The sequence below is a fragment of the Myotis yumanensis genome, unplaced genomic scaffold, assembly GCF_028538775.1.
Source record: "Myotis yumanensis isolate MYYU_CA2020_CCGP unplaced genomic scaffold, mMyoYum1.0.hap1 SCAF_14, whole genome shotgun sequence".
NCBI classification, from domain to species: Eukaryota; Metazoa; Chordata; class Mammalia; order Chiroptera; family Vespertilionidae; genus Myotis; species Myotis yumanensis.
In genome coordinates this window covers 8465259-8489015 of record NW_027223765.1, presented here as the reverse complement: position 1 = coordinate 8489015, position 23757 = coordinate 8465259, and the positions used below count along the sequence as shown (strand labels likewise).

At 54.0% G+C, this 23757-nt stretch overlaps 2 protein-coding genes across 4 annotated transcripts in view; one reads left to right on the top strand and one right to left on the bottom strand.

The window, feature by feature from the left end:
* ANO10 (anoctamin 10) overlaps positions 1-17880 on the top strand; it is a 97949-nt gene extending 80069 nt beyond the window's left edge. The window contains exon 13 of the mRNA XM_070391623.1: positions 17289-17880. Within this exon, the coding sequence (XP_070247724.1) occupies positions 17289-17357 (69 nt within the window). The 3' untranslated portion in view covers positions 17358-17880. The remainder of the gene's footprint in view (positions 1-17288) is intronic.
* Positions 17881-19541: 1661 nt separating this feature from the next.
* The window catches only part of SNRK (SNF related kinase), a 40880-nt gene continuing 36664 nt past the window's right edge, over positions 19542-23757 (bottom strand). For all 3 annotated transcript variants that reach the window (XM_070391618.1, XM_070391616.1, XM_070391617.1), the window contains one exon: positions 19542-23346. In XM_070391618.1, coding sequence (XP_070247719.1) covers positions 22128-23346 — 1219 coding nt within the window. In that variant the 3' untranslated portion in view covers positions 19542-22127. The remainder of the gene's footprint in view (positions 23347-23757) is intronic.

Below are 23757 nucleotides of genomic sequence, written 5' to 3'. Positions count from 1 at the left end.
AGCTCGCTGTGGCGCCCAGCCCAGCCCCGTGCGCCCAGATGGCCTTCCTTCTCCCCAGGTCAAGACCAGTGGAGGCTCTTCTCCCTCGGTACTGACGGAGAGGGAGGAGTCAGGCACAGGTGTAGAGGAAGGCTAACTGTCATGGGCTCTTGTCTGACACCTGACAGCTGCTGAGTGTGCTGTGTTTCTCTGGAACATTGGAAATCTCTTGTGACCCCCGCGACTTCTCTGCAGTGCTGCGGGGTGTCTCTGTGCACACTTTGAGAACCATGGCTCAGGGTTCCCCCTGTGCTGAGCACTCACTGTTGGCAAGGTCCAGTGTGCAGGCTGGGCAGCGAGCGGAGGAAGAACTTGGCCAACAGCAGATGGCAACACTGAGCAGGATGAACCGGAGGCTCCGCAGACCCCCTGGGGGTGGACGGGGAGGTGTGTGGAATCCTGAGTGGGTGTGAAAGGAGGTGGTTTGCCTTGGAGTTGCCTAGAGCAAAACTAAACCCTCAGGAGATGGCGGCCGAGTCTTGGTGATGGTTTGTGGGAGGGCATTGGCTTCCCACTTGAAATGACAGTTATCTCACCACCATCAACGAGGCCAGCAGGGGGTGTTCGAGACGGTGCCCCCAAACCGGCTGGTGCCCACAGCACCTGCTTCCGTGGGCACAGGGACCTCCCTCTCAGAGCCCTCCTCCTCCTCAGTAAAACGGGGGTTAGGGTGCCACTTTCTCGGAGCCACTGTGCAGATTAAGATGACATAGCAGTGCCCGAGCCCGGCACTCGCGGAGTGTAAGTGCACCCAAACCTGCGCCTGCCAGCGATGGCCCTTGGACGCGTCTGAGCCTGTGAGGGGAAGGCTAAGAACCAGAGGGAGATGTTGGTACTCACCTTACTTATCACATCTGTTTCATAATCCTGACCATTTTTCCATGCACGGGAAGGACTCCGTTCTGTACTTAGAACAAAAGAGCCATCGTGTAGCATCATCGAAAGTTCAGTTCACTCATTTTTCCAACCTGAGAACAGTCTGGGATATTTTGTAACCGTCCATTATGCCTGAAACAAATCGGACCGTGAAACTGCTGGTCTGTGAAATGATTGAACAAATTAAAAATGTGTGTAAACAGCCAGACAGAATTAGCAAGGAGTCGAGCGGAAGCAGAACCCGTTAACAAAAGAGAGTCGTGAATTGTATTTGCGCTGTATTTTTGTGTTTGCCTTTTCCCTCCTTTTAAAAGCTTTAATGCGTCTTCATGCAGAGTGATTTAATGGCAGGACTTTAGCCTCGACGGGAACCTGAAATCTTAGAGTTTTTCTTTGTTTTTGGAAATGGAACTCTGTCCTCCTTTGGACCATGAATGGCTACAGATGCTGGGAAGTGGGCGTTTGCCACTGCTGGTTCCTGGTATTTCGCCCTGGCAGTTCCTCTGTAAATGCTGCAGCATTTACTTGGGGGGAAAATACTATGGAAACTAGAAATAAATAAATAAGCAAATAAAATAAAAATGTGTGGGACCAAGATTGTAGATGCTTTTAGGACGGAACAGAATCTCTCAATATTGTTTTTAAAAACCTCGTACTGTAAGTACTGGACTAGACATTGACATACATACGGATGTAATTCGGTTCTAAAAAACAGACAGAGGCAGGCTCGAGACCATCCTGAAAGATGATGAAGGGAAAGAAAAGTTCTTTGCAAAATCTGCAGGCCTGCCTTGTGGGTAACAGCATCCCTGCTCCCCACCCGGCCATGCTGGCTCCCTATACAGAACCTGGAGCTGGAGCTGCTCTCCTACAGACATCGGGTTTCACAGACAGGACGGGAGAGCACAGAGGCTCAGACTTGCCCAGCCCCCAGCCAGCCCGTTCCCTCGGCAGCATCACCAGCTGGCGTGTCCATGTGTCCAGTTCTGCCTGCTGTCTCTGGGCACGGCTCCGTGGGAACGCGAGTCCACGCATCCCTAACACTTATCACATCGGCTGGGACTTCCTAGCTCACATACTCCGTTTACTCCTGCCTCTTCCAAATCCCATATTTTTAAACAATGGAAAATATAAGAAAAGCATAAATCATTTAAAATGTTGGAGAACAAGAAAGTGTACCATCCACTAACTTAAAAAAGGTGGAGAAATTTCTGTAAAATGGGAACAGGAAAAAGTTTGACAGAGAACTGGAGCTGCAGTCAGTTGCTGCACCTGTAAGGGGGGCAACACCGAGAATGAGAGAGAAGGGCCAGTGCCCCAGGCGCCTTCTCACCCCGGCAGCATCGTTCCGTGCGCTGGCATCGCCTTCTGGTTTGCGTCGCCAGCATGGGCAGAGAGTCCATCAAACGTGAAAACACACGCGAGCACAAGGGGTGTTTGTTTTGTCGTTGTTTTCTATAAATTCTAGCCGGTGTTCTTGCTAGCCAAGAGGTCCAGCGCTGATGTTTTGGAGGGGATTAAACATTCCTGCGCAGGATGGAAAAAATCCAAGAAGGAAGCCAGGAGAACACACGTCCCGGGAAGGCCTCGGTCAGGAGGCGAGAGGGGAAGAATGCGACACAAGGGAGAAGGGAAATTCGGAGCTACTGGTGCCGTGTGTATGACCCGAAGGCTTCCCATTGAGGGTAAATCTGGACTCGCCAGGGGGAGCTGGACAAGCAGAAACATTCCCAGGTCACAGGAAGCCTGCTCCTGCCCACAGGGGCCACGGTGCCCTCGCCGCCAGGCAGGGAGGATGGTGCCACTTTGGCACCTGTTTCTAAGATGTGAGAGCAAATCTGCCAACACTTACCAGCCCTCCCAGTCCCCCGGACCCTCCCCTGGCTCAGGAAAATGAAGTGTGATAGAAACAACAGTTATAAAACCCTGTGAGTGCCCACACCTTTGCCTCCTCCGGAGTGTTCTTGCTCGACTAGCTCGGTCCCCAGGCCTGTGTATGGACAGAATAATTCGGGGGTTGGTGGGGGTGGAGAGCAGAGGCGTGATGGCCTCACACTGGAAAAGGCAGATGAGAGGGAGAGAGCTGGAAAGGGAGGAGGGAGCAAGGGCTGAGCCGGCCACAGGGGGCTCCGCTCACAGGAGGGAACTCAGGTTGCTTCTCTGCTGAGGCCGGAGCACGGGAGGGAGACCTGGTGTCTGTGCTGGAGGTGGAGGCTCTATAACCAAAAGGAAAGGGAGCCAGTAGCTGCATGGAGTGTCAGGGAGCACGCTGCGGGGTCCAAGGGAGGCTTCGGATGTTGTTGTGTAACGACCAGTACAAAGTACCACGATACACGAGGAGAACGAACTTGTCAGAATATCGGCTATTGTCATCAAGAGACCCTTAAGTTATAATTCACGGGAGAAAACCATAGGCCCGACAGAACCTTCAGACCGAGCACTGGAAACAGCAGATCTGACACATTTAGTTGAGAAGGTGCCCAGTCACTTACAGGAGAACCTAAGAATGACGAGATTCAGAAACTTTCAGAGCCTGGGATGTTTCTGGGTTGCTCACATATAAAGAACAGTTATTAAAGTAGACTTGAAGGGCACTGTGACAGTCAGTCCCTAAACAGGCCTTCCCAGGTTGGGGGAGCCACCCGTGACATCATGAAGGGACTGGGTAGGCCTTTCTAGTTCCCCACCCAGACATTTCCAGGATGTTGGCTTTTCATGGTGGTCACAAGTCTCTATATTAGGGAGAGAATCCTTGCCCAAAGCCCTAGCAGGTTTCCCTCAAGCCCCACTGGCCAGGATTTAGTTATTAGCTCATGCCCAGCTATTGGGGGGCCTGACAAAGTACCTGGCATTTGTGACTTCTTGAGTGAACCGGGGGGGTCCTACCCCTCCAGGAAGGAGGAAGCAGAGGAAGGCACTGAGCGGCAACAGAAGGGAATGCATCTTGTTCTGATAGGATAGTGTTTGCAGTGAGCTCCGAGGGTCAGAAAAGTGCACCCCCAATGGGAGAGGCATGACATGGAGACGCAAAGAAAAGATGGAAAGGTGGTGGGCTACGCTGGATGAAGACTTCAGTGATGAAGGTCAAAAGGAGAAGTTAGCCCAGCAGGCTTGGCTTAGTGGTTGAGCATCAACCTATGATCCAGGAGGTCACGGTTTGATTACTGGTCAGGGCACATGCCTGGGTTGGGGGCTTGACCCCAGTAGGGGGTGTGCAGAAGGCAGCTGATGGATGTGCTTCTCACATCCACCATGTTTCTATCTCTATCCCTCTCCCTTCCTCTCTCTCTCAAATAATCTATAAAAACATGAAAAATACATTTTTTAATAAAAAATGTAAAAAGGGAGAAATTAACATTTAATAAAAATAAACTGAAGGTTTCACATTTCATTGGTTTTTAAAAATCAGTCACAAAAAAAGGAGAGGCAAAAGAAATCTGACCAAATGAAGTCCATGTGAGAAAAGCAGGCTTGTCTGCTTGGCTGCAAGTTCAAACGAGCTGGAAGCGAGGCTGCCAAGAAGCTTATGTAACCAGAGGCCTCTGCAGAGAGCACAGTTCAGAACATAGGGGCACGACCCCAGGCCTCCAGGGGCTCAGCCGTGGCCACCTCTACCCCAATCCCTTTCCCTGGATTTTTCCGCCACCTGCATCCTTTGGCGTCACACTGTCACTGCTCAGAAAGCCCTTTTCGGTGACGGTGACGGCTCTGTAGACACCGTCCTCCATTCACTCAGTCAATGCTTCCCCCCTTCCTCAGCCTTTCCTGACCCCCAGCCCTCTGACTCCCACCTCCCTGGCCCCCAGCTCCCTAACCCCAGCCCAATGGCCCCCAGCCCCCTGGTCCCAAGTAGAATCACTCACTGCTGCCTTGTTTCCCCACCGAGCTCCTGCCTAGCCCTTACCGGCCCCTCAGCCCTGCACCTCTGGCTGCTGGACCCAAGCCCTACTTCGAGGGGCTCTGAGGACCGCTGGTGCCTGGCAGGAGTGGGAGATATTCATGGCTGCTCTTGGTAGAGAGTATTAATAAGTGAGGGCTCCAGCCGCTTCTGGGCACACGGAATGGTGTCTCCACCTCCGAGGTGCCTGCCTCTGGGTCTTTTCAGTGCAGACTGGCTTTGAGCAGGTCTGAGGTGGGGCCCAGATTCTGCCTCAGGACGGGCTCCCAGGAGAAGCGGGGATTTCCCCAGAGCTCCCTGTGCAGGCCCTGAGGCAGGGGAGTCAGTAGAGGTGAGTTCAGGGTCTCATCCAGGTGTGTCGGCCTGGTGGCCAGAGGCCCTTGTCTCCTGCACCCCTCAGGGCCTGCTGCAAGCTCTGCACAGCAGGCAGCATAGTCAGCCAGCTGTCAATCACCCAGGAGGGCTCAGTGGGGACTTCCTTTCCTGAGGGGGAAGAACACCCCCTGGAGGGCAGGAATGAGAATTGGCCGAGGTCCCTTCTCCGGCTGTCAGGCTTGGTGGTGGCATTCGCCCCTGATGCGGGCTTTGCTTGGAAATAGCTGTCCTCTGCCTGTGTGACGGCCTCTCGGCTCTGACTTTGCTCGGTTCCCTTTCTGTCCAGTATGTTTTCCGCCTGTGGACGGCCTCGCTTCCTCCCTCCTGGGACCCTTGGCTGCGGGAATGACCTGCTTCCCTAACACACTGAGGAAGTCTGTCCTGATGCCAGTTCCTTCCTGAAAACAAGAATGGGACCTTCCCTCCCAGTGGTTCCCGTGCCCTGTTCACTAAGCCTACATAAGCAAGAGCATTTCTCCACGGGCTTTGCCAGGGAATTCTCTGGAATGCTTGGTTCCAAGGGCACAATAGGCACATACCCCCATCCGGGTACAACTGCACGAGTATTTACTTGGTGCAGCTTGTTTGTTGGACTGGCCAACACAACTCATGGAAATGCTGGTTTGCTTCCCCAACCAGAGCCACTTAAATTAACGGCGTCAACTCTGGGCTTTGCTTGGTGACACAGAATGACGTCACCAAACCCTGGCCACGTGCTCCTAAAACAGTGTGTTCTGTCTCCTCATCACAGAGCGACTTGCAGGCCATTCAGGGCAACAGGCAAAATTCATCTATTTCATGGCTTTCACCAGGTGACTCCCTGTTAGCACGTAAGCTCGCCTCTCCTGCTCTCCGTTCTCCTGGCTGCGCACAAGAAAACAGAAGTCATGGTAGAGGAAGAACTAAATATTTGAAGGCATGTTTAACTCAACACCGATGACAAGGTTCAGCTCCTGTTTCTGGTAGTGAAGCAAGAAGGTAGGGTTCGGGCACTCAGAAATCATGCCTGTGGGTTGGAAACCGCATGGCTGCCTCGGGCCTGCGCTGGCCAACAGCTTACCCTAAAGGGCCACTGTGATCTCTTCCCCAAAGGTCGCACTGCAGAGAACACTGGTCACAGGGGCTAGGCACCGTCTTTCTAGAGCTTTCCAGGTGCTGAAAAGTGTGTGATGGGAGCAGAGGAGGAAGCCCTTGCTGCTCTCAACGCGTAGAGACTTGGGAGCAGGGACTAGAACCAGCAGAGCCGGAGTGAGGAGGGCACTGGGCAGGCTCCCTTTCCGCCGTGAGGTTCGGAGCCTGATCAAGTGCATTCCATCGGCTCCTCCTGCTTGGCACACGCCGCCGATGTGTTACGTGGCTACAACGACAGCACTGTAGTCCTAGCTTTTATTCTCTTCCTGAATTCACTGTTTTTTAAATAACAGCTGGATTTAATAATACTGGCCTCACCTAAAGAACCCAAATCTAGCCCTAACCAGTTTGGCTCAGTGGATAGAGCGTCGGCCTGCGGACTGAAGGGTCCCAGGTTCGATTCCGGTCAAGGGCATGTGCCTTGGTTGCGGGCACATCCCAGTAGGGAGTGTGCAGGAGGCAGCTGATCGATGTTTCTCTCTTATCGATGTTTCTAACTCTCTATCCCTCTCCCTTCCTCTCTGTAAAAAAAAAAGAGAGAGAGAACCCAAATCTAAGTTTCCCCGTGCATGTGGGGCCTAAGAAAAAACCCCAAAGAGCCCTTGGAATACGGTCAGAAACAGGAGTGAGCGCGTTCGTTTGCACACGCCATCTCTGGGCCTCACCCTGACACCGCGTCCCTCCTTGGCATCCTGGGATCGTGACTGGTCAAGGCGGAGAGGGGCATGTGCGTCACAATCTGGGAGGCCACCCCACGATTAATTTCCATGACACTAATCACTGCAGTTTGGAAAACCCGGTCTCAGCTCATCTGATACTGACACCTACGCACAGGCCAGGTCTCCCCTAAGCGCAGACCCCTCAGGAGAAACCTGCTGGGGTTTGGCCGGACTGCACTCGTGTGTCAGCCACGAATGCTCGGATTTCTTCATCCAGCTCTGTGTTCTGATCACACCAGGGTCTTGGATTTCTTTGCTCTCCAAGACCTACAGTTCACATGTCTGCAAAAAAGGCATGTCTTCCTCACGGGCGAGGCTGTGCCCTTTTCCTCCGAGGAAAGTTAACATCCAGTTCTGGATTGCAAGGAAAAGGAGCAGATGTGTCCCCTGGGTGTGGGTGAACCTCTCTTTGGGGTTGCGAGCCCAGCGCTGGCGGACCACAGGACTCAGGGGACCCCTGCGGGGGCAGGCTGTGCTCGCTCAGGGAGCTCTGGTGCCTGCCACCAAACAGGCAGATTAGAGATGAAGGCTGACCAGATGGCCATGTCGGCCTTGGCTGGTCACCACCCTCTCTGGGCTCATCTCCCACGGGACCCTGCTGGCCCTGACCTCAGCCCATGTGCTGTGAGAGCAGAGTGCTGCCCCCGCCCCTTCCTGAGCTTACAGACAGGAAGGGAGTGATGTCCTCAGGGCCGGCACACCCTTCCTCCTGGGCCTTTGCCAACATGCAGATCAAGAGTGGCCACTCCTGATGCTGAGAAAGTCCTGTCCAGGGGGTGCCCCCTGCAGCCCAGAGGCGGCTGGTCATCTGGGTGATCTGGGCGTCCGGGTCAATGTCCTGGTAACATCACTGGATGTGCCCATTCACAGGCTGGTGGTGACCGATCAGACTGCCCCCCGCCCTCTCTTCTGATAAACAGCCCAGCATCCACTGCGAGGTGACCCCTCCCCCGGAGAGCTGGTCACTCCAGTGAGAGGCGCCTTGAAGAGTGAAAGAAACTGGTCATTTTCTCTCTGATTTGGGACCTGCTGATCATGTGCTATTTTCACATGATTATTTGCATGTTTATGTGAAATGCTTCCCCCTTTCTCACCCAGAATTGGTGTCACCTTCGTCAGTCTTTTCATCCTGCCCTCGGGGGACATCCCCTCTGTGTCTTCCTCCCCCTGGCCTCTGTCACCCTCTTAGTTATGTGGTCATGATGAGCATGGCTGATCTCCCTTCCAAAAGTGTCTGTCACCGTTCTTATGTATTTACATTACTTTACTTCCTTGCAATTAGTCATAGCTTGCTTTTGATCTTGGGGACACTGATTCTTTTTCTTTCCAATTGCAATTCCGTTTTGCAGATTCTGTCTGCGTTCTGACCTGATCCTCCACCGTGGGGGCCACACAGACCTGGGGCCCTGAGTGCGAGCACTTTTCCCCCAGGCCTGGCCTCGGGCCCTGCTCTGCTGCCCCGTTTGGGGATGTCTCCCGGCACCCCGGAGCCCACTGTTCCTGTTCTCCACATTCACACCTGTGTGTTTCCAAAATGCATCCACTCAGTTCAGCTGCCGTTAAGTAACATCTGTTGCCAGTTTTCTCACGTCTAATGAAGGAGACATCCTTCTGGAACGTTTCTCATTCCTGGTTAATGTATTAGTATTTGCTCCCCTTTATGTGTTTAGTCCATTGCACGCGGCCGTCAGCGTCAGGCTTCCTGCTCTTCACGGTTTCCTCGCTGGAGATGTCCCACGGCAGTCCCCCATCCCTACCTCTTCTCCAGGTTTCAACAGTTCTCCCATCTGTGATTTTGCCAACTAACTTTCCACTGTATTTTCCACATTTTCTTGTTTCTTTTTTTTTTTTTTTAAATCTTTATTGTTCAGATTATTACATTTGTTCCTCTTTTTCCCCCCCATAACTCCCCTCCTTCCAGCTCCCACCCCACCCTCCACCCTCACTCCCCACCCACTGAGTTCATCCATAGGTGCATGATTTTTGTCCAGTCACTTCCCGCATTTCCCACACCCCTTTTCCCCCAAGAATAGTCAGTCCATTCCCTTTCTATGTCCCTGATTCATTATAGTCACCAGTTCATTCTGTACATCAGGTTATTTATTCACTTGATTCTTAGATTCATTTGTTGATAGATGCATGTTTGTTGTTCATAATTTGTATCTTTACCTTTTTCTTCTTCTTCCTCTTCTTAAAGGATACCTTTCAGCATTTCATATAATACTGGTTTGGCGGTGATGAACTCCTTTAGTTTTTCCTTATCTGTGAAGCTCTTTATCTGACCTTCAATTCTGAATGATAGCTTTGCTGGATAAAGTAATCTTGGTTGTAGGTTCTTGGTATTCAGCACTTTGAATATTTCTTGCCATTCCCTTCTGGCCTGCAAAGTTTCTGTTGAGAAATCAGCTGACAGTCGTCTGGGTATTCCCTTGTAGGTAATTGAGCCTCTTTCTCTTGCTGCTTTTAAGATTTTCTCTTTGTCTTTTGCTCTTGGCATTTTAATGATGATGTGTCTTGGTGTGGTCCTCTTTGGATTCCTTTTGTTTGGGGTTCTCTGCGCTTCTTGGACCTGTAAGTCCATTTCTTTCTCCAGGTGGGGGAAGTTTTCTGCCATTATTTCTTGAAATAGGTTTTCAATATCTTGCTGTCTCTCATCTTCTGGCACTCCAATGACTCTGATATTAGTCCGCTTAAAGCTGTCCCAGAGGCTCCTTACACTATCTTCACACTTTCGGATTCTTTTTTCATTTTGCTTTTCCAATTGGGTGTTTTTTGTCGAATCTTTGGTTTGATTCTTGTGCTCCTCTGGTCTGCTATTGGGTATAATATTCTTTATTTCAGTCCGTGTATGCTTACTTTCTAATTTCTTTATCGTAGCATCGAGGGTCTCATTAGTTTTCGTGAGGCTCTGCACAAATTTATGGCAAGCCCTCAAAATTGCGATTCTTAGCTCCATATCCTCCATTTCTGTCATGTTTTTTTGTCTCCGCATCTTTTATGCTTTCTTGGTGCACCCCCTTGTGGTCTCTGTGCGCAGTCTTGTTCTAGCTAAGCCTTAATTGTTGTAGTTAACACTAGAGGGATTTGACCACCAGGCCGACTGGCGGTGGAAATCAGCTGTGGGAAAACTTCAGTCCTCAGGGGAGGTGCTAGTCCAGCCCTTGCCTGAGGCGATCGGCAAATGGCTGTGCGCAGGGTTTGGGCGGGGCGGGCTCAACAGGGCGCGGGGGAGGGAGCAGCTATGGCCGCTCTCAGTCCGTCCCCAGGGGCTCTGCCTCTCTGTCCCAGCAATCGCTGCAAACCTCGGAGGGGCCGTAGCCAGACAGTCCCGCTTCTCCCGTTTGAGTCTGGGTCCCTAGAGACTCGCCCGGATCTGTAGCCCAGAGTCTGAGACTCGCTCCTGATTGAAAACGACAATCGCGCCCTCAGCCGCCAGCCCGCTTTGCGCACGCACCCTCACCACCGCACCGCCGTACCTTTAAATTTTCCACACTGCGCCTCCGCTGAGCGTCGGAATGCTGTTGTTTTTGCTTCTAGTTGAAGAGACTCTCCTCAGCCAGCCTTCCCGTGGTTCTGGTTGATGTCCGCTCCGACTTTTAGTTGTATTTTTGAAGTGGTTGTCCACGGCGGCAGTCTCCGGTGTTTACCTATGCCGCCATTTTCGATTCTCCACATTTTCTTGTTTCTGTGCCCTTTAGAAGCCTTTCTTTAAGGGGGAAAATGATTTCTTTAAAAAAAAAATATTTTTATTGATTTCTGAGAGGAAGGGAGAGGGAGAGAGAAACATCAATGATGAGAGAGGATCAGTGATTGGCTGCCTTCTGTATGCCCCCTACTGGGGATTGAACCCGTAACCCAGGCATGTCCCCCTGACTGGACTCGAACCCAGGATCTTTTAGTCCGAAGGCCCATGCTCTATCCACTGAGCCAAACCAGCTAGGGCAAAAATGATTTCGAAAATTAACTCCCAAACTTTCTGGAGTTTTAAAATCTTGCTGAAATTTGTGCTTTCATGTTGGGTTAGGGGTTAGTGAGGTGTGTTCTAGCCCCAGACTCGCTTGACTTAGAGATATAGGAGAAACACAAAAATCTGAGCTGGGGGGGACAAGACAAAAATTGAAGCCTCACCAAGAATCCAGAAAGTCCCGGCAAACCCTTATGGGATGGCAGTGTGGTCCCGCTGAGTGTGAATCGGAATCTCGCAGCACAGGTGGCCCGTGGATAGCTGGGTGCTGTGATGACAGTACAAACCCAGAACAGCACCTGGGTGCACCTCAGGCAAGGTTGGCCGCTCCGGCGCTGGAGACTGACAGCCTGGACTCAAACCTTGTATGAGCTGTGTGACCTCGGGCAGGTTCTCAGCCTCTCTGTGCCTCACATCTCTAGCCTTTAAAGTGATAATGGCATGTCTCTCCCAGGTGAATATGAGCAAAGGATCTGATGTATGTGATCTAGCTATTGGCCACTGTGAATGTAAGTAACAGGAAGATAATGAAATATAATCGACATTAAAAGTTATGTCAACAAAGCAGGAGGAAAATGTTGCGATGTACAAGGACAATTAGAAATGTAGGACATGGCAAGTTGGGAGGAACGTAACAAGATTCCCACGAAGTGGGCACAGAGGAACACATATGGAGCCCGGGGCTGGCGCTCTGGACACACCTACGGAATCTCACAGCCTGTGGGCACCATCGATGGCCTGTGTCCTTCCCCTGCTGAAACCTAGGGCTGCCCGGGAAGGGCTGCCACGTTGGCTGCTTAGTGATCTCACATGTATTTGGGGTAGATGGAAAGGACCGCATGTAGGGTGCCATGGCTTCTAGAAAATGCCAGCACCCACTGATGGGTGTAAAAGGACAGGTGACGAGCAGCTCTGGTGGAGGCTGTCGGCACCTCGTCACGTTTCCCAGGCCCAGCGAGGCGGCTCCCTCTCTCGGTCAGCTTTGCGTTGTCTTTTTCTGTTCGCATTCGGGGTTCGGCGTGTCCAGCCCCCTGTGCAACCTCATGGCCTGTAGCTTTGGCAGGTAGTCATAATTAACAGCTCAGATTGAACAGCCGCTGTAGCCAATCAATCGCACCGGCTCCCTGCCCCAGAGGCACTAGAAGTGGTTGGAAAGCAAGCCCCGAGCTTCCACGGGCCCCTCTCTCCTTAGAGAGCAGTCTGCATTCCCAAAGGCACCCGTGAAGGTTCACTTCTGCTTTTGAAAAGTTTGCTCTGAAACCCAGACATGCAGAGCACGCAGGGCTCGAAAGCTTACTTAAAAAGTTGACATGAAATGTTTTCTAGAAGCTGAGCTGACGTTGTCCTCCCCAGGGCCAGTTTGTGCAGGTCATGACCTCGTGCAGGTGCTGGGCTCGTGAGCACGGGCATCGCACCGGCTGCACGAGCTGCCCGCCCCCGTCTTGCAGCTGGGTCTCCGTCTTCTTGGTGGAGCCATAGTTTCCAGCTGGTGCCAAGCTGATACTTTGACCACCTTCCTGATGGCCCCTGAGTTTCCTCCTTTCTCCTCCTCCCTCCAGCTGTAACTGCAGACACCCTCACCCTCGCCAGAGCCACCCCTGAGGCCCTGAAGCCCCACTGAGTGGGAGTCTTCAGGGCTGGGGCCAGGCCTGCGTTGTTGCCAGGGCAGGTAACTGTCGGGAACTCTGAAACCCTGGAACTTCTGACATAAAGTGCACGCCCCGGTGTGTCTCTATGACCCCATACATGTGATGGACAAATCTGCGGTCCAGAGAGCGACACTGACTCGGAGAACATGGCTGTGTCCCACTTACCCACAGCAAGGAGGCCGGACCTGCCCATCCTACCATGATCGGTCACCGCCCAGTCATAACCTCTCCGGTGCTGCGATAGGCCCGATGCTTGGTGGTCCCGCCTCCACAAGTATTTATAGAGCATCCCGACCCCACCCCATTGTCAGAGCTGCCGTAGGCGCCTGCTCTCGGAGGGAGATGCCACACTGGGTGGGACAGAGCATTTAAAGCAGGAAAAAAAAACAACATAGCGCCCTGGCTGCTTTAGCTCAGTGGACTGAAGGGCACTTACCTCAGCGGCAGGCTTGATACCCTGCATGTGCGGGAGGCAATCAATCGATCTCTCTCTCTCTCTCTCTCATCAATGTTTTTTTTTCCCTGTCTCTCCCCTTCCCTTCCATTCTCTCTAAAAAAAAAGCGGGGGGCGGGAGGGGGGGAGAGTGGGATATCCTCGGGTGAGGATTAACAACAAAAACTCCTAGACAGTATGGATGGAGAGCAGGGATTAAAGTAGAGGGAGTGACAGGTGACGCCACTACAGAGAAAATTAGGGAACTTCCGGCCCAGAGCCTGTGGAAGCCTGTGTTGCGGCACGTTCTGGGCCTGTATTGAAACGTGGTTTAAGCTGCTGCTGGACAAGCGTGGGAGAGTCTGGGAGGCGGTTCCGTTAACGGAGGCGACAGCTCTAGGGTGGGCGTTGGGGGGTGAGGGGCCTGGGGTGTGCCTGGCAGGTGTTGTCCACGGGGCCCAGGGGCAGGCTGGGCACAGAGCACTCACGGTGACCTGAGGTTTTGGTCTGAGTAGCCAGGTGGGAGTGGCCCCTGAGATGGGGACGCAGGGGTGGGGGGTGGGCCTCAGAGCACCAGCACGTTTGGTTGTCAGCAAGTCTGTACATTTTGTCAAACATTAAAATGAACCAGCCCACCCCTGCAGCGGGAGAGGCGGCGGCTGTCCCTCCCAGGACAGCCCGAGGGACTGCTCTGCCCGCCTGCCCTCCATCGCTGCTCCGCGGGCATCGCAGGCCCGGGCAGAGCTGGCGTTTCTAGGGTCCTGTTAGGATATGTACTGCCGTTTGATCTAACCTGCCCCTAGATCTAACCAACAAAAGGTCTTTGTCAGAACCTGGTGCTTCTGGGGCCTGTTCTTTACTTCCTCTTTTCACCTGCGTTGCCGGACCCTCACCTGTTCTGCCCCAACTCCGCTGCATGACCTCAGACACGGTGCTGAGCCTGGTCAGGGACACAACCAGGAGGCCTTGCTCGTGCCTGTCCGGTGCATGGACACGGTCATGCGGGAGGTGACTCCCATCAGCTCCCATCTGCCCGGCCTCCTCCTCTGGGCAGAGCTGGAGAACAGGCCGCCTTTCAGGCCGGGCTCACCCACCTACGGGATAGAGTCGCCGGGAGGAGCTGGCAGAAACACTGGTGTCCAGGCCACAGCCCAGCCCCCTTAAATCCCAGTGGAGGGGGCTGGAGATGTAGGGGCCGGGGATTCACGCTCTGTCACTCTGTCACAGGCAGGCCTGTGCACCTGAGACTAGCAGGAGGGGCGGGGCAGGCCTGAGGCCCCAGGCATTGATGCTGAAACTGAACTGGCCAGAGAAGCCAGTTCCTGTTTGAGCTGCTGCCCCAGGACAGCCAGGCTCCTTCCCAGCCACTAGAGAGCCAGCTGCAGTGAGGCCCCCAGTGAGCAGGGAGAGGAAGGCACAGATGGAGACCCTCTGTAGGTCGCTGTTGCTCGGGGGGAGGGGTAACGTAGTAGTTGCTAACAGATTTCAAATTGGGTAATGATGTCAACGATTGGTTGTAATCTCTAGTGCTGTGCACGGGTGTTCCAGTGCTGACTGTGGCCCGGCCAGGGAGGGTCTGCCCAGGCCTGGGAGGGTAGGGCTGCCCAGGCCTGGGGAAGCATCCCAGGTCTCAAACCGTCTCTCTCCTCCTCCTCCACGGGGAACAGGTGTGTATAGTTACACACGCGCTCAGGTTCAGCTGTGCTTTGGCCAACACAGTGACTAGGTTCCTATTATAATCATTACTAATAATGATGCAAAAAATCAGTCTGTGCTGTTTAAAGAGTGATTTGGAACATGAGTGTTTAATGAGTCATGAGTTGGGGAGGATTTATTCTCCATCTGATGCTTTTTGTAGGAAAGAAGTGAGCACCGTTATCCTGCTTATGTTTAAGGAGGTTTTAATTTAAGAATCCCAAAGAAGCCAGATTTATTTTAAAAGAGACGCAGAGGTACAAGCCCCAGTCCCTCCCACAGCCTGGTGAAGGCCCCGGGCGACATTCCCTTTGGGGCCCAGCCATGGAGAGAGGGGCTGGGGAGGTTTGGCCTAACACACAACTGATCACTGGTTGGCTTTCAAGCAGCCCTGCTCTAGGGCGGGAGGAGGGGCCGGAGTGCAGGCAGGTGCTCTGTGCAGACAGAGCCTGGCACCTGGCCTGGGGCCTGGGAGAGCTGTGGCCAGCGTCCTGCCTTTGCTGTGAGCAGCGCAGTTCAGTGTAATGACCTGTGAGCTCCTGACATGCCCATCCTCTTAGGAGCTGTCCTGCGCAGGCAGGCACTGCAGGTGAGAAGGAGCCCAGCGAAGAGGGTGTTGAGTGCCTCCTCCTGGCCTGGGCCGCCCCCTGCCAGCCAACCTTGGGTCTGAGAGAAGGGGCAACTCCACAAAGTTACACTGAAGACCCTTTGGGCCGGTGGTGCCGGGGAGAGAATCCATTAAACGGGCCCTCGAAGCCCCTCCGGGAGTACTGCCTGATGCCCAGGGGCTCCTAGCGCAGCCACCCACACAGATGGGGGGGGGGGGGGGGAGGAGAGGAGGGAACAGCTGTACCTCACAAAGAGCCTCCAGGCTCCTTTAAATCGGAACACATTTGATCCAACCCATATTGATCTTCCTCCCCGTGTGGAACGCTGGGGAAGTGCGGCTGGAAGATTCTGGGACAAGCTAGGGAATGTTGTCTTCGATGCTTCTAGTTTAGTCAATTTAAACAACTTCTTATGGTTACCTGTCACATCTGGAAATAGATTTATATTCTCTCTCTCTCATAAAAAAATTACTTTTTAAGGTCTTGAAGATCGGCTGAATGTTCGTTTTCTGGGGATCTTTCACCTCAGCAGTTAACAGGCCGAATGGGCTGGGGTGCGGACAGGGAGTGCAGTGACAGGAGGCGCAGACGCACAGTCACTCCTGGGAGACTCGGGGCACGCAGCGCTGTTTCTCCGTCCGGCTTGTGAGCCATTTCCACGGTCTGCACCGTCCTGTCAGGCTGAAGCCGCGTCCACAGTGCGGCTGCGGTCCCTGGGGCAGGGGGCAGGCACGTCCCGAGGCCAGTGTCGCTCTCCTGCCCCCCTCTGCTCTCGGCCTGCGGAAACGCCACCCTACCTGCAGACTGGTCACCGTGACCCCGCCCGGTCCCCTTCCCATCACACGCCATCCACTGGACCCAGCTTCCATGTGGCCGTGTGAGGGCCAGGCAGTCCCCTTAACCCTGATGGAGGGGGTCAGCCTCCGGGAGCCCATCTCTGCACCGCCCTGTGGAGACGGAGCCGGCCTCGGGAAGTGGGGCCTCCTGAGAGGGGGACCGGGGTGAAGAGGAGGCCGAGGCTTTGCTTCACAGTCTGTGGAAGGGCTTCCTCCCCCGAGAGCCAGGGAGCGGGTGCCACGTCCAGCTCCGCGTGGCACACGGGCTCCAAAAGGGGCAGCAGGGTTCCCAGAGCACCAGCAGTTGGTCTCCGAGTTCTGCTTTTCCCATAAACAGTTGTTATCAAAAATCTCTGCCTGTGTTTTAAGCCAAATCCCAGAGTAGTTGGTAGTCCTGTTGGCAGCACCCCTGGGACAGAGGAGGCTGGGACCTGCGGGGCCCCAGGTGGAGCGCAGGACTTCCTCCCCAGGTAGCTCGACCCCGGGGTGCAGGCCCCTCCCTCTGGGCCTGGCTGGCCCTGGAGGGGACTTCATAGGTTGTTCCCGTGGCATTGGGTGGGGGTGCTGGGCGCTGTGGCTGTAGGGACGAAGGGCTAGTAAAATCGCTGTTTGGGAGCCTCTGCTCTGGACCAGGGACCTGTGTACAGGAATCCCCACAGCCACCTGCAGACTCTGCCCCAGGGTAGACGTGGCACCAGCTCACAGAGGTCAAAGGCCACGTTCGCTTGGCTCAAGAGGCAGAGTGGGGACTTGGCCTGTCCGTGCTCAGTCCCTGCGCTGCCTCCTCAGATCCCGGGTCCAGGAAGCAGGTCAGGCCGGCTGCTTCTCCTTTCAGTACCTTCAAAATCCCGCCAAGCTGACTCACCATTTCCACCCACCCGACTGGGCCCCATCTTGTCCGGTCACTTCCAGGAGGCCTCGGGCGCATGGAGGGTCACAGTGTCTCGGGTGCCTCGACAGCGAAGGAACACGCTGCCCAGGGCCTCCTGCAGAAGGTGGGAGCCCTGCCACCGCCGAGGTGCCACCACTCCGGCTAGCGTGGCTCACCCTGTGTTCTCTCAACAGCAAATGAAGCTGGTGGCCGAGAACCTGAAGGAAGAAGGCGGGAAGGAGAAAGAAGGCGACCTGAACTAGCAGAGGGGCACCCGAGTGGCTGAGCGGCTCCAAACCCAGATCCAAGGCTCGGCCAGAGGAAGCAGCTCCCGTGGCAGCACCTACTCCTCCCAACACAGTGTCCCAGCTCAGGGCCGTGAAGAGGGCGGCTGGGACCCAGCTCCTGGCAGCTCCCCACATTACCCCCCGCTCCCCCGCCCCAGGTTTCTGCCCAGCCCCACACTCCATTCCACACACTGCACTCCACCCGCTGCCCTGAGCTTCTCGTGTGGACCAACCACCAGCTCTCCATGGTGCCCCTCACGGAGACAGTCACCCCCACCCCCACCGCCCAGGGATCCGTGGGGCAGGGTGGCGGCCCGGGTGCGAGCCATGCTGAAGGGGGCTCTGCCCAGCCTCAGTTGAGAGCGAGGGGTGGACAAGAGGCAGGGTTTCCAATTCCCGACAACTCTACCTCTTTCCTGGTTCTATTTTGCAGTATGTTAAGACACTTTATCAGCAGAAGCAATAGTATCAGTTATTAAAAGCACCTCTCTGGCTCCTACTTCCACGCGTGGACTGAGATGGCCCCCGGGGTCCTGGGAGGAGCTTGGGGGCAGGTTCGTCAAGGTGAAGCCTGAGTGGGGAGGCTGAGCGTGGAGCTGGGCACCTGGTGCCACTGCCAAAGCTCAGGTGGTTCTCGGGAGGCCCTGCTGCCCCGGGAGCCTGGCAAGGGCTGCGGGGGCTGCTTCCATGCACAGGGCACCAGGTGGAGAGCCAGCGGCCATACCTGGCTCCTGGTGTGGCTGACGCCTGCGGAGGAGGGGCCTTACCCAGGGGTGCTGCACGCGCCCCCCCCCCTCCCCCCAGCCGTGACATGGGGCTGGACCGCTCTCAGGCACAGTGTGGGTCACCGTGGTCTGGCCCTCCAGACACAAGGCAGTGACTGGAGTCTGCTGCTCCCCGCCTGTGGTCCAGGCCCGAGGACCACCTGCAAGGGAGGGCCTGGCTTCCTTTCTCTGCCAGCTGTGCACACTCTGCCTGTGAAACAGCCCCCCCCTTTACCCACCTCCCCCTCCTCCCGCCCCCCTCCCCGCCCCGGGGCGCATGTCCCTCACAGCTGGGACACTGGGCCGTGGGCATTTCCACACAGGTGCCTCGGCCACTGGGGAAGGCGGATGAGCAGGGGGAAATGAGGGCTTCAGTCTAGACCCATCCCCTCCCTCAGGGCCCGCCCCCCGAGTCCCTCCACATCAGGATGGGGGTGGCCTCAGCCCGTCAAGCACCATGTTTTTGGGAGCCGCCCCGTCTGCCACTCTGGCTGCCCAGCTGGTCCTGCCAGGCCTCTGCGCTTGCCAGCTGCCTCTGCTTGGTCTGAGGCATCAAGGCCCATGTACGGGTTCAGTGGTTGGTTGCAGCTTAAGGAATGCTTTCTAGAACATTATCGTGATTTAAACCAGCACGTGGTCCCCGCCACTACGGTCCTGAGGCAGGAGCTTCCTCGCATCCCAGCCTGGGCACCTCAGACCCAGCTCACGGTCTCCCCCAGTCACATGAGCGCAGTGGGTGTGGGGCAGTGGGTTCCTGATGTGAACCCCATCGGCTGATCTTCCTGCCCATTCACATGGATGTTTCTGTCGCCCTCCCTCCCACTCTCTCTCTAAAAATCAGTGGAAAAATCAATAGGAAAAATCTGCCTATTGGAGATTGGGAGGTTGGGGGTGGGGTTGCCCCTCTCCAGGGTCAGCAGACCTGGACCCACCCAGCTCTGCCCCTCCTGCCTGGGCCTCAGCACTCCCCGGTGTAACCGGCGATGGCAATGGGTAGGGCGGAGCCTGACACTTAGCTCGTATCCCCTTCCCCTGAGGAAGCTCACAGGCTCACTGTGGGAGGGAGGCGTGATTTCTGTGACCTTGTTGGCGACATGGGTGCCACAGGCTCAAGGGAAACTTCCATCAAACCTCCTCCACATCTTGTAGTCAATCACGAGGCCACACACCAATGGCCTAACTGCGGGGAGCACCTCTTCCCCAGCGTGAGGCCAGGGTGGGGGGTGGAGAGGGACGGCATCGTCCCGGAGGTCTCCACAGTCCAGTCAATAGGACCACGGGGCGTGGAGCAGTGAGGGGCGCCTTGGCTCCTCCCACCCCCGCTCCTGAGCACCTGCCACAGGGAGATGCCACCCCCTCGAGGGGCGGGACACAGAAGAAACGGAATGGGATGCCGTTCTATTGCTGAACACCAATATGCCACTTTATTGTTTGGATTTTCTCCCACTTGTCACAGACCTGTCCATGTTCACATGGCGAGGAACATCAACCCGCAGTGGACGCAAATGACCAATCAGTTGATCATTCTGTATACGCTTCACACACATCAGCGCTTACGTGGTAGAAATACCTTTAATTTGATTCAGTCTCACGGCTATTCTTAAAGTCGGTGTCAAGATTGTCACATCTTTAAATACAGATAGAATTGTCAGAAGTACATATTTTATATATATATATATATATACACACATATGTATATATATACACACACATACAGAAAAATACAAGACTAATTGTCCACAATGTTTAATTTACACACTACTGTAACTCTATGCAACTTCTGAAGACAGGTTAAGGGGTACAAGAAACTGTTTAGAGCAAGTAAGTAGTTTGGTCCAATATTATCTTAATGTAATGGTTATTCGCTCCCTCTCTTTTATGGGACAACATACTATGACATACAACACATGCACAGTCATTCACTTAGGAACAAAGGAGTAAGACACCACTCAGACTAACATCTGTCTACCCAGAGGGCCAACCAACCACACACAACTAATAAGGCTATAATACAGCTATGCAGCATAAATGGTCAACACTGCTGATCCTAGAGTGAGCACCATATATACATCTGAATATAAAAAACACAACGAAATCCGAACACATACGGGTTCAAATGTGCCATTCCAAGGCTATACATAATCACAGGAAAAAGTATTTACATTGCTTGGAAAACAGCTGCAACAAAGAGTTTATTGCCAATGCCCTTTATAAACTTCTCTCCTATGTTTAATACAGATGTTACGCTCACTGTCTATGTGAACCACACATCTTATTTCTGGCCCTTTATAAGATCCCTGCTCAAGAATTTCAAGCAAATGTGTTCTATGGCTTCACCCACACACCTATTCTCATAGCTTTCAATTATAAATATCACACTGAACTAGAGCTATAGCTTAAAACACATCTAGCCTAGGTCTAGAAAGTAAAAGAAGTTATTTGAAGTATCATCTTTACTTAGTCTAGTAAGTATACAGTGAAATTCAGAGCTCTGAGTAAAACAGATGGGTACTAACGGAGCAAGGTCAGTGTACACGTGGGGGCACTGCCCAGTGGCATGCCGTCCCCTGGGGCTCCGCCACTGTGTGGACCAGACACCTCACTGGAGGCTGATGAGCGTGGGAAGGCCCGGGCCCAGCCGCATCCTATCACCAATGCGGCTAAGCATCTAAGACCCCTCGGGGCACAGCACAGAGAAGTAGCATCTGGCCCCTTCCGCAATCAGCAATGTGCAATACACTGTGCCTACAGATAAAATTTGTCTCAAAAGATGATTATCTGGTCAAAGGGAGTCTGTACAGGAATAGTTTAAAGCAAGAGTTCTTGATTATTGTTTTGGCAGGAAGGCAAAGTGAAAAATATTTCCAGCAAAAAAACGAAACTGAAGCAGGTTTTGTTTGTTGATTGTGTGGATTCTACCCTTTCATGTGTATTTTTTGATTAACCAATTGTCATAGCTAATTGAGCTAAAGGATATAAAATGGAAGTAACAAAAGAGACAACCTAATTACCAAACTCGTAAAAATCAATCCATGTGTATATATATGTGTTTATATATGTTTTTTTCATTGACCGGGTTTGACTTTGCCCACCTCTGAGTGCACTTTGCCTCCACGTTAGGTCCTACAGTTTCCTCTATCTACATGGTTCTGAAGGAAACCCCGGGCTGTGCCCTGCGGGAAGGGGTTTACACGAGCGTCATTTTGTTCTGTTACACAGACACACTCTGTAAGTAGAGTTAAGACATCATCAGTTCACACATTACAAAATAAGATTGTCTGCTTGTCATTTACCACTACAAGGGAAGCTGCCTTATAAATCTAAGTACTTTATCTCACCTATTACAAAACAAGAAAATCTTTTTCAGTTAATTTTTAAGAGCCCAAACTTTTTTCACACTATAGCTTAAGACAAACAGGTGTGGGTATGTTGAAATCTCGGTTTAAGGTTCTAGTGCAGACGTTGGCTGTACTCTGTCCGCGCAGCCTCGGAAAGCTGGCGGGCACGTCCGCGGGCTCCAGGCCTGTCGGCATCTCACCGTTATTGCTTTGGTTCTGTATCGGACACCAGAGTGTGCCCCAGAGCACGGAGTCTCCGTGTAACAAGGTCAGGACAGGAATTTAGATTTTTCAACAAGGAAATACAAGCATGTTTTCTCTGTCTAGGTTAAGTGCGGAACATCAAATTTCTAAGTGCTCCATTTACATTAGGTTCCAAATATACATTTTAATTTAATCCTGATCATCCACACTAAAATTCTGAATGTGAAAGTGACACACGAGATTGACTTTTCGGCTGGAACAGAAAAGCAGTGTCTAGCAGCAGCATGCACAAGGACCATGCATTGTCACAGCGCCAGGCGAACGAAGGGAAGCGTAATAAATAACTGCCCGCTGAGAGGGTAAAACCGAGAGCAAACAGTGAAGGGAGCCGGTCTTCACTGCTTTGAGCAGGAAGCGTGCGCGTGGCCAGGCGGCCACTGTCAGATGACGTGGCAGCAGGTGGCCTGGCTGGAGGCGCACAGCAGCCCCTCCTTGGGGTTCCGCTGGATGTTCACAGAGATGGTCTTTTCGCACAGAGGTAGCTGGAGCACGTTGTTTTTCAGATTCCTGCTCTGTATCCGTTCCAGCTCAGTGGTGCTGTCCGCCACGTGGTCGGAGAAGAACTTGAGGCTGCCCACCACGGGGGCCTGGCCCAGGTTGCCCGCGGAGCTGATGCACATCTTCCACGTGGACTTCTCCTGGACCTTGACACTGGAGAAGGACAGGCCGTGCTGCGGGTCAAGAATGTACTTGGTGCCCCCGCGGAGCTGAGAGCCCAGGCAGAGGCCCATGAGTTTGAGGCTCTGCACCAGCTCCCCGGCGCTGCGCGAGGCCAGCTGCGTGGAGTTGGCGGGGCCTGCGCAGCGGCGGGTGCTGCCCGAGGTGCCCCCCGGGGTGCCCCCTGAGCCGCCCGAGGGGCTGCCCCCACCCGCGTTGTTCTCGCTGGGGCTGGCCTTGTCCGCCCCGCCGCTGCTGTTGCTGGGCTTGCTCTGGCCCCCGCCGTCGCCCTCGCTGCCCGGCGGCCCCTCGCTGCTGTCCCGGCGGTGCCAGGAGTAGGTGAAGCCGCTGTCTTTATCGAGCCGCCGGCGGCTCTCCGAGTCGTCGTCGCTGGTCTCCGAGCTGCTGCAGCTGGAGCCTCGGCCCTGGCTTTTCCTCCGGTGGTAGCGTTTGTGAACCGTCCCCGGGGAGGCGATGTTCATCTTTAACCTGCTCAGCTTGGGAGGCAGGTTCTCATCCATGTCGAACTCGTCGTCGGACTCCCCTTCCTCGAAGATCTGGTTCAGCACCGGGGCGCTCTTCCTCGAGGTCAGCCGGTTGGTCACAGAGGGCTTCCGGCGCAGGACCACTTGCGTGGAGAGGGACATGGGTTTCTTGTCCTCCTCATCCTCCTCTTCGTCTTCCTCCACCCGGAACAGACACTTCCGCCCACTGGCCGCGGGCTTCAAGCTCGCCGGCGGCACCGTGGACAATGCCGGCCCAGCCAACTCGGGGAGGTCGTCTTTCTTGGCCGTGTCACACAGGCCTTTGCTCCGGTGGCCATTGAGGACATTGTCGGCGGCCCGCGCAGGAGCCGGAGGGACGGTCGCGTGGGACAGGGGAGTGGCAGTGAGGTCATCCTCCAGGTCCTGGGGCACGTCGATTTTGGTGGGCCACGACTGCCTGTGGAACAGATGGGAAAGGACACGCCATGTAATCACATGCAGGCTCTGCTGAAGGACATGAGACACAACTTACTGGGACAAAACCTGCACACTTAGAAGAAAAGAAACGGCAGCCATGCAAGCTCATGCCACCCCCTGTGACGGTCAGCAAGGACACCTGAAGGGCACGTGGGTTCTGAAGGCAGCTCAGTCTGTGCTCGTGGCCAAAAGACGTTGTCCCAGCTGTTAGAAAAGGGTTTGCCAGGGGCGCCTCTCCTCTACAACAGTGTATATGCCCCAAGAAAAGCATTTTTTAAAAGCACACGGGAGTCACCACCAAAGCAAAACCTGAACACCACACACTCTGTCCCTCTGTGATGGTGTGTTGCTAAGAAGATTCACCTGAAATTTCCAGTCCTCCTTTTTGTAA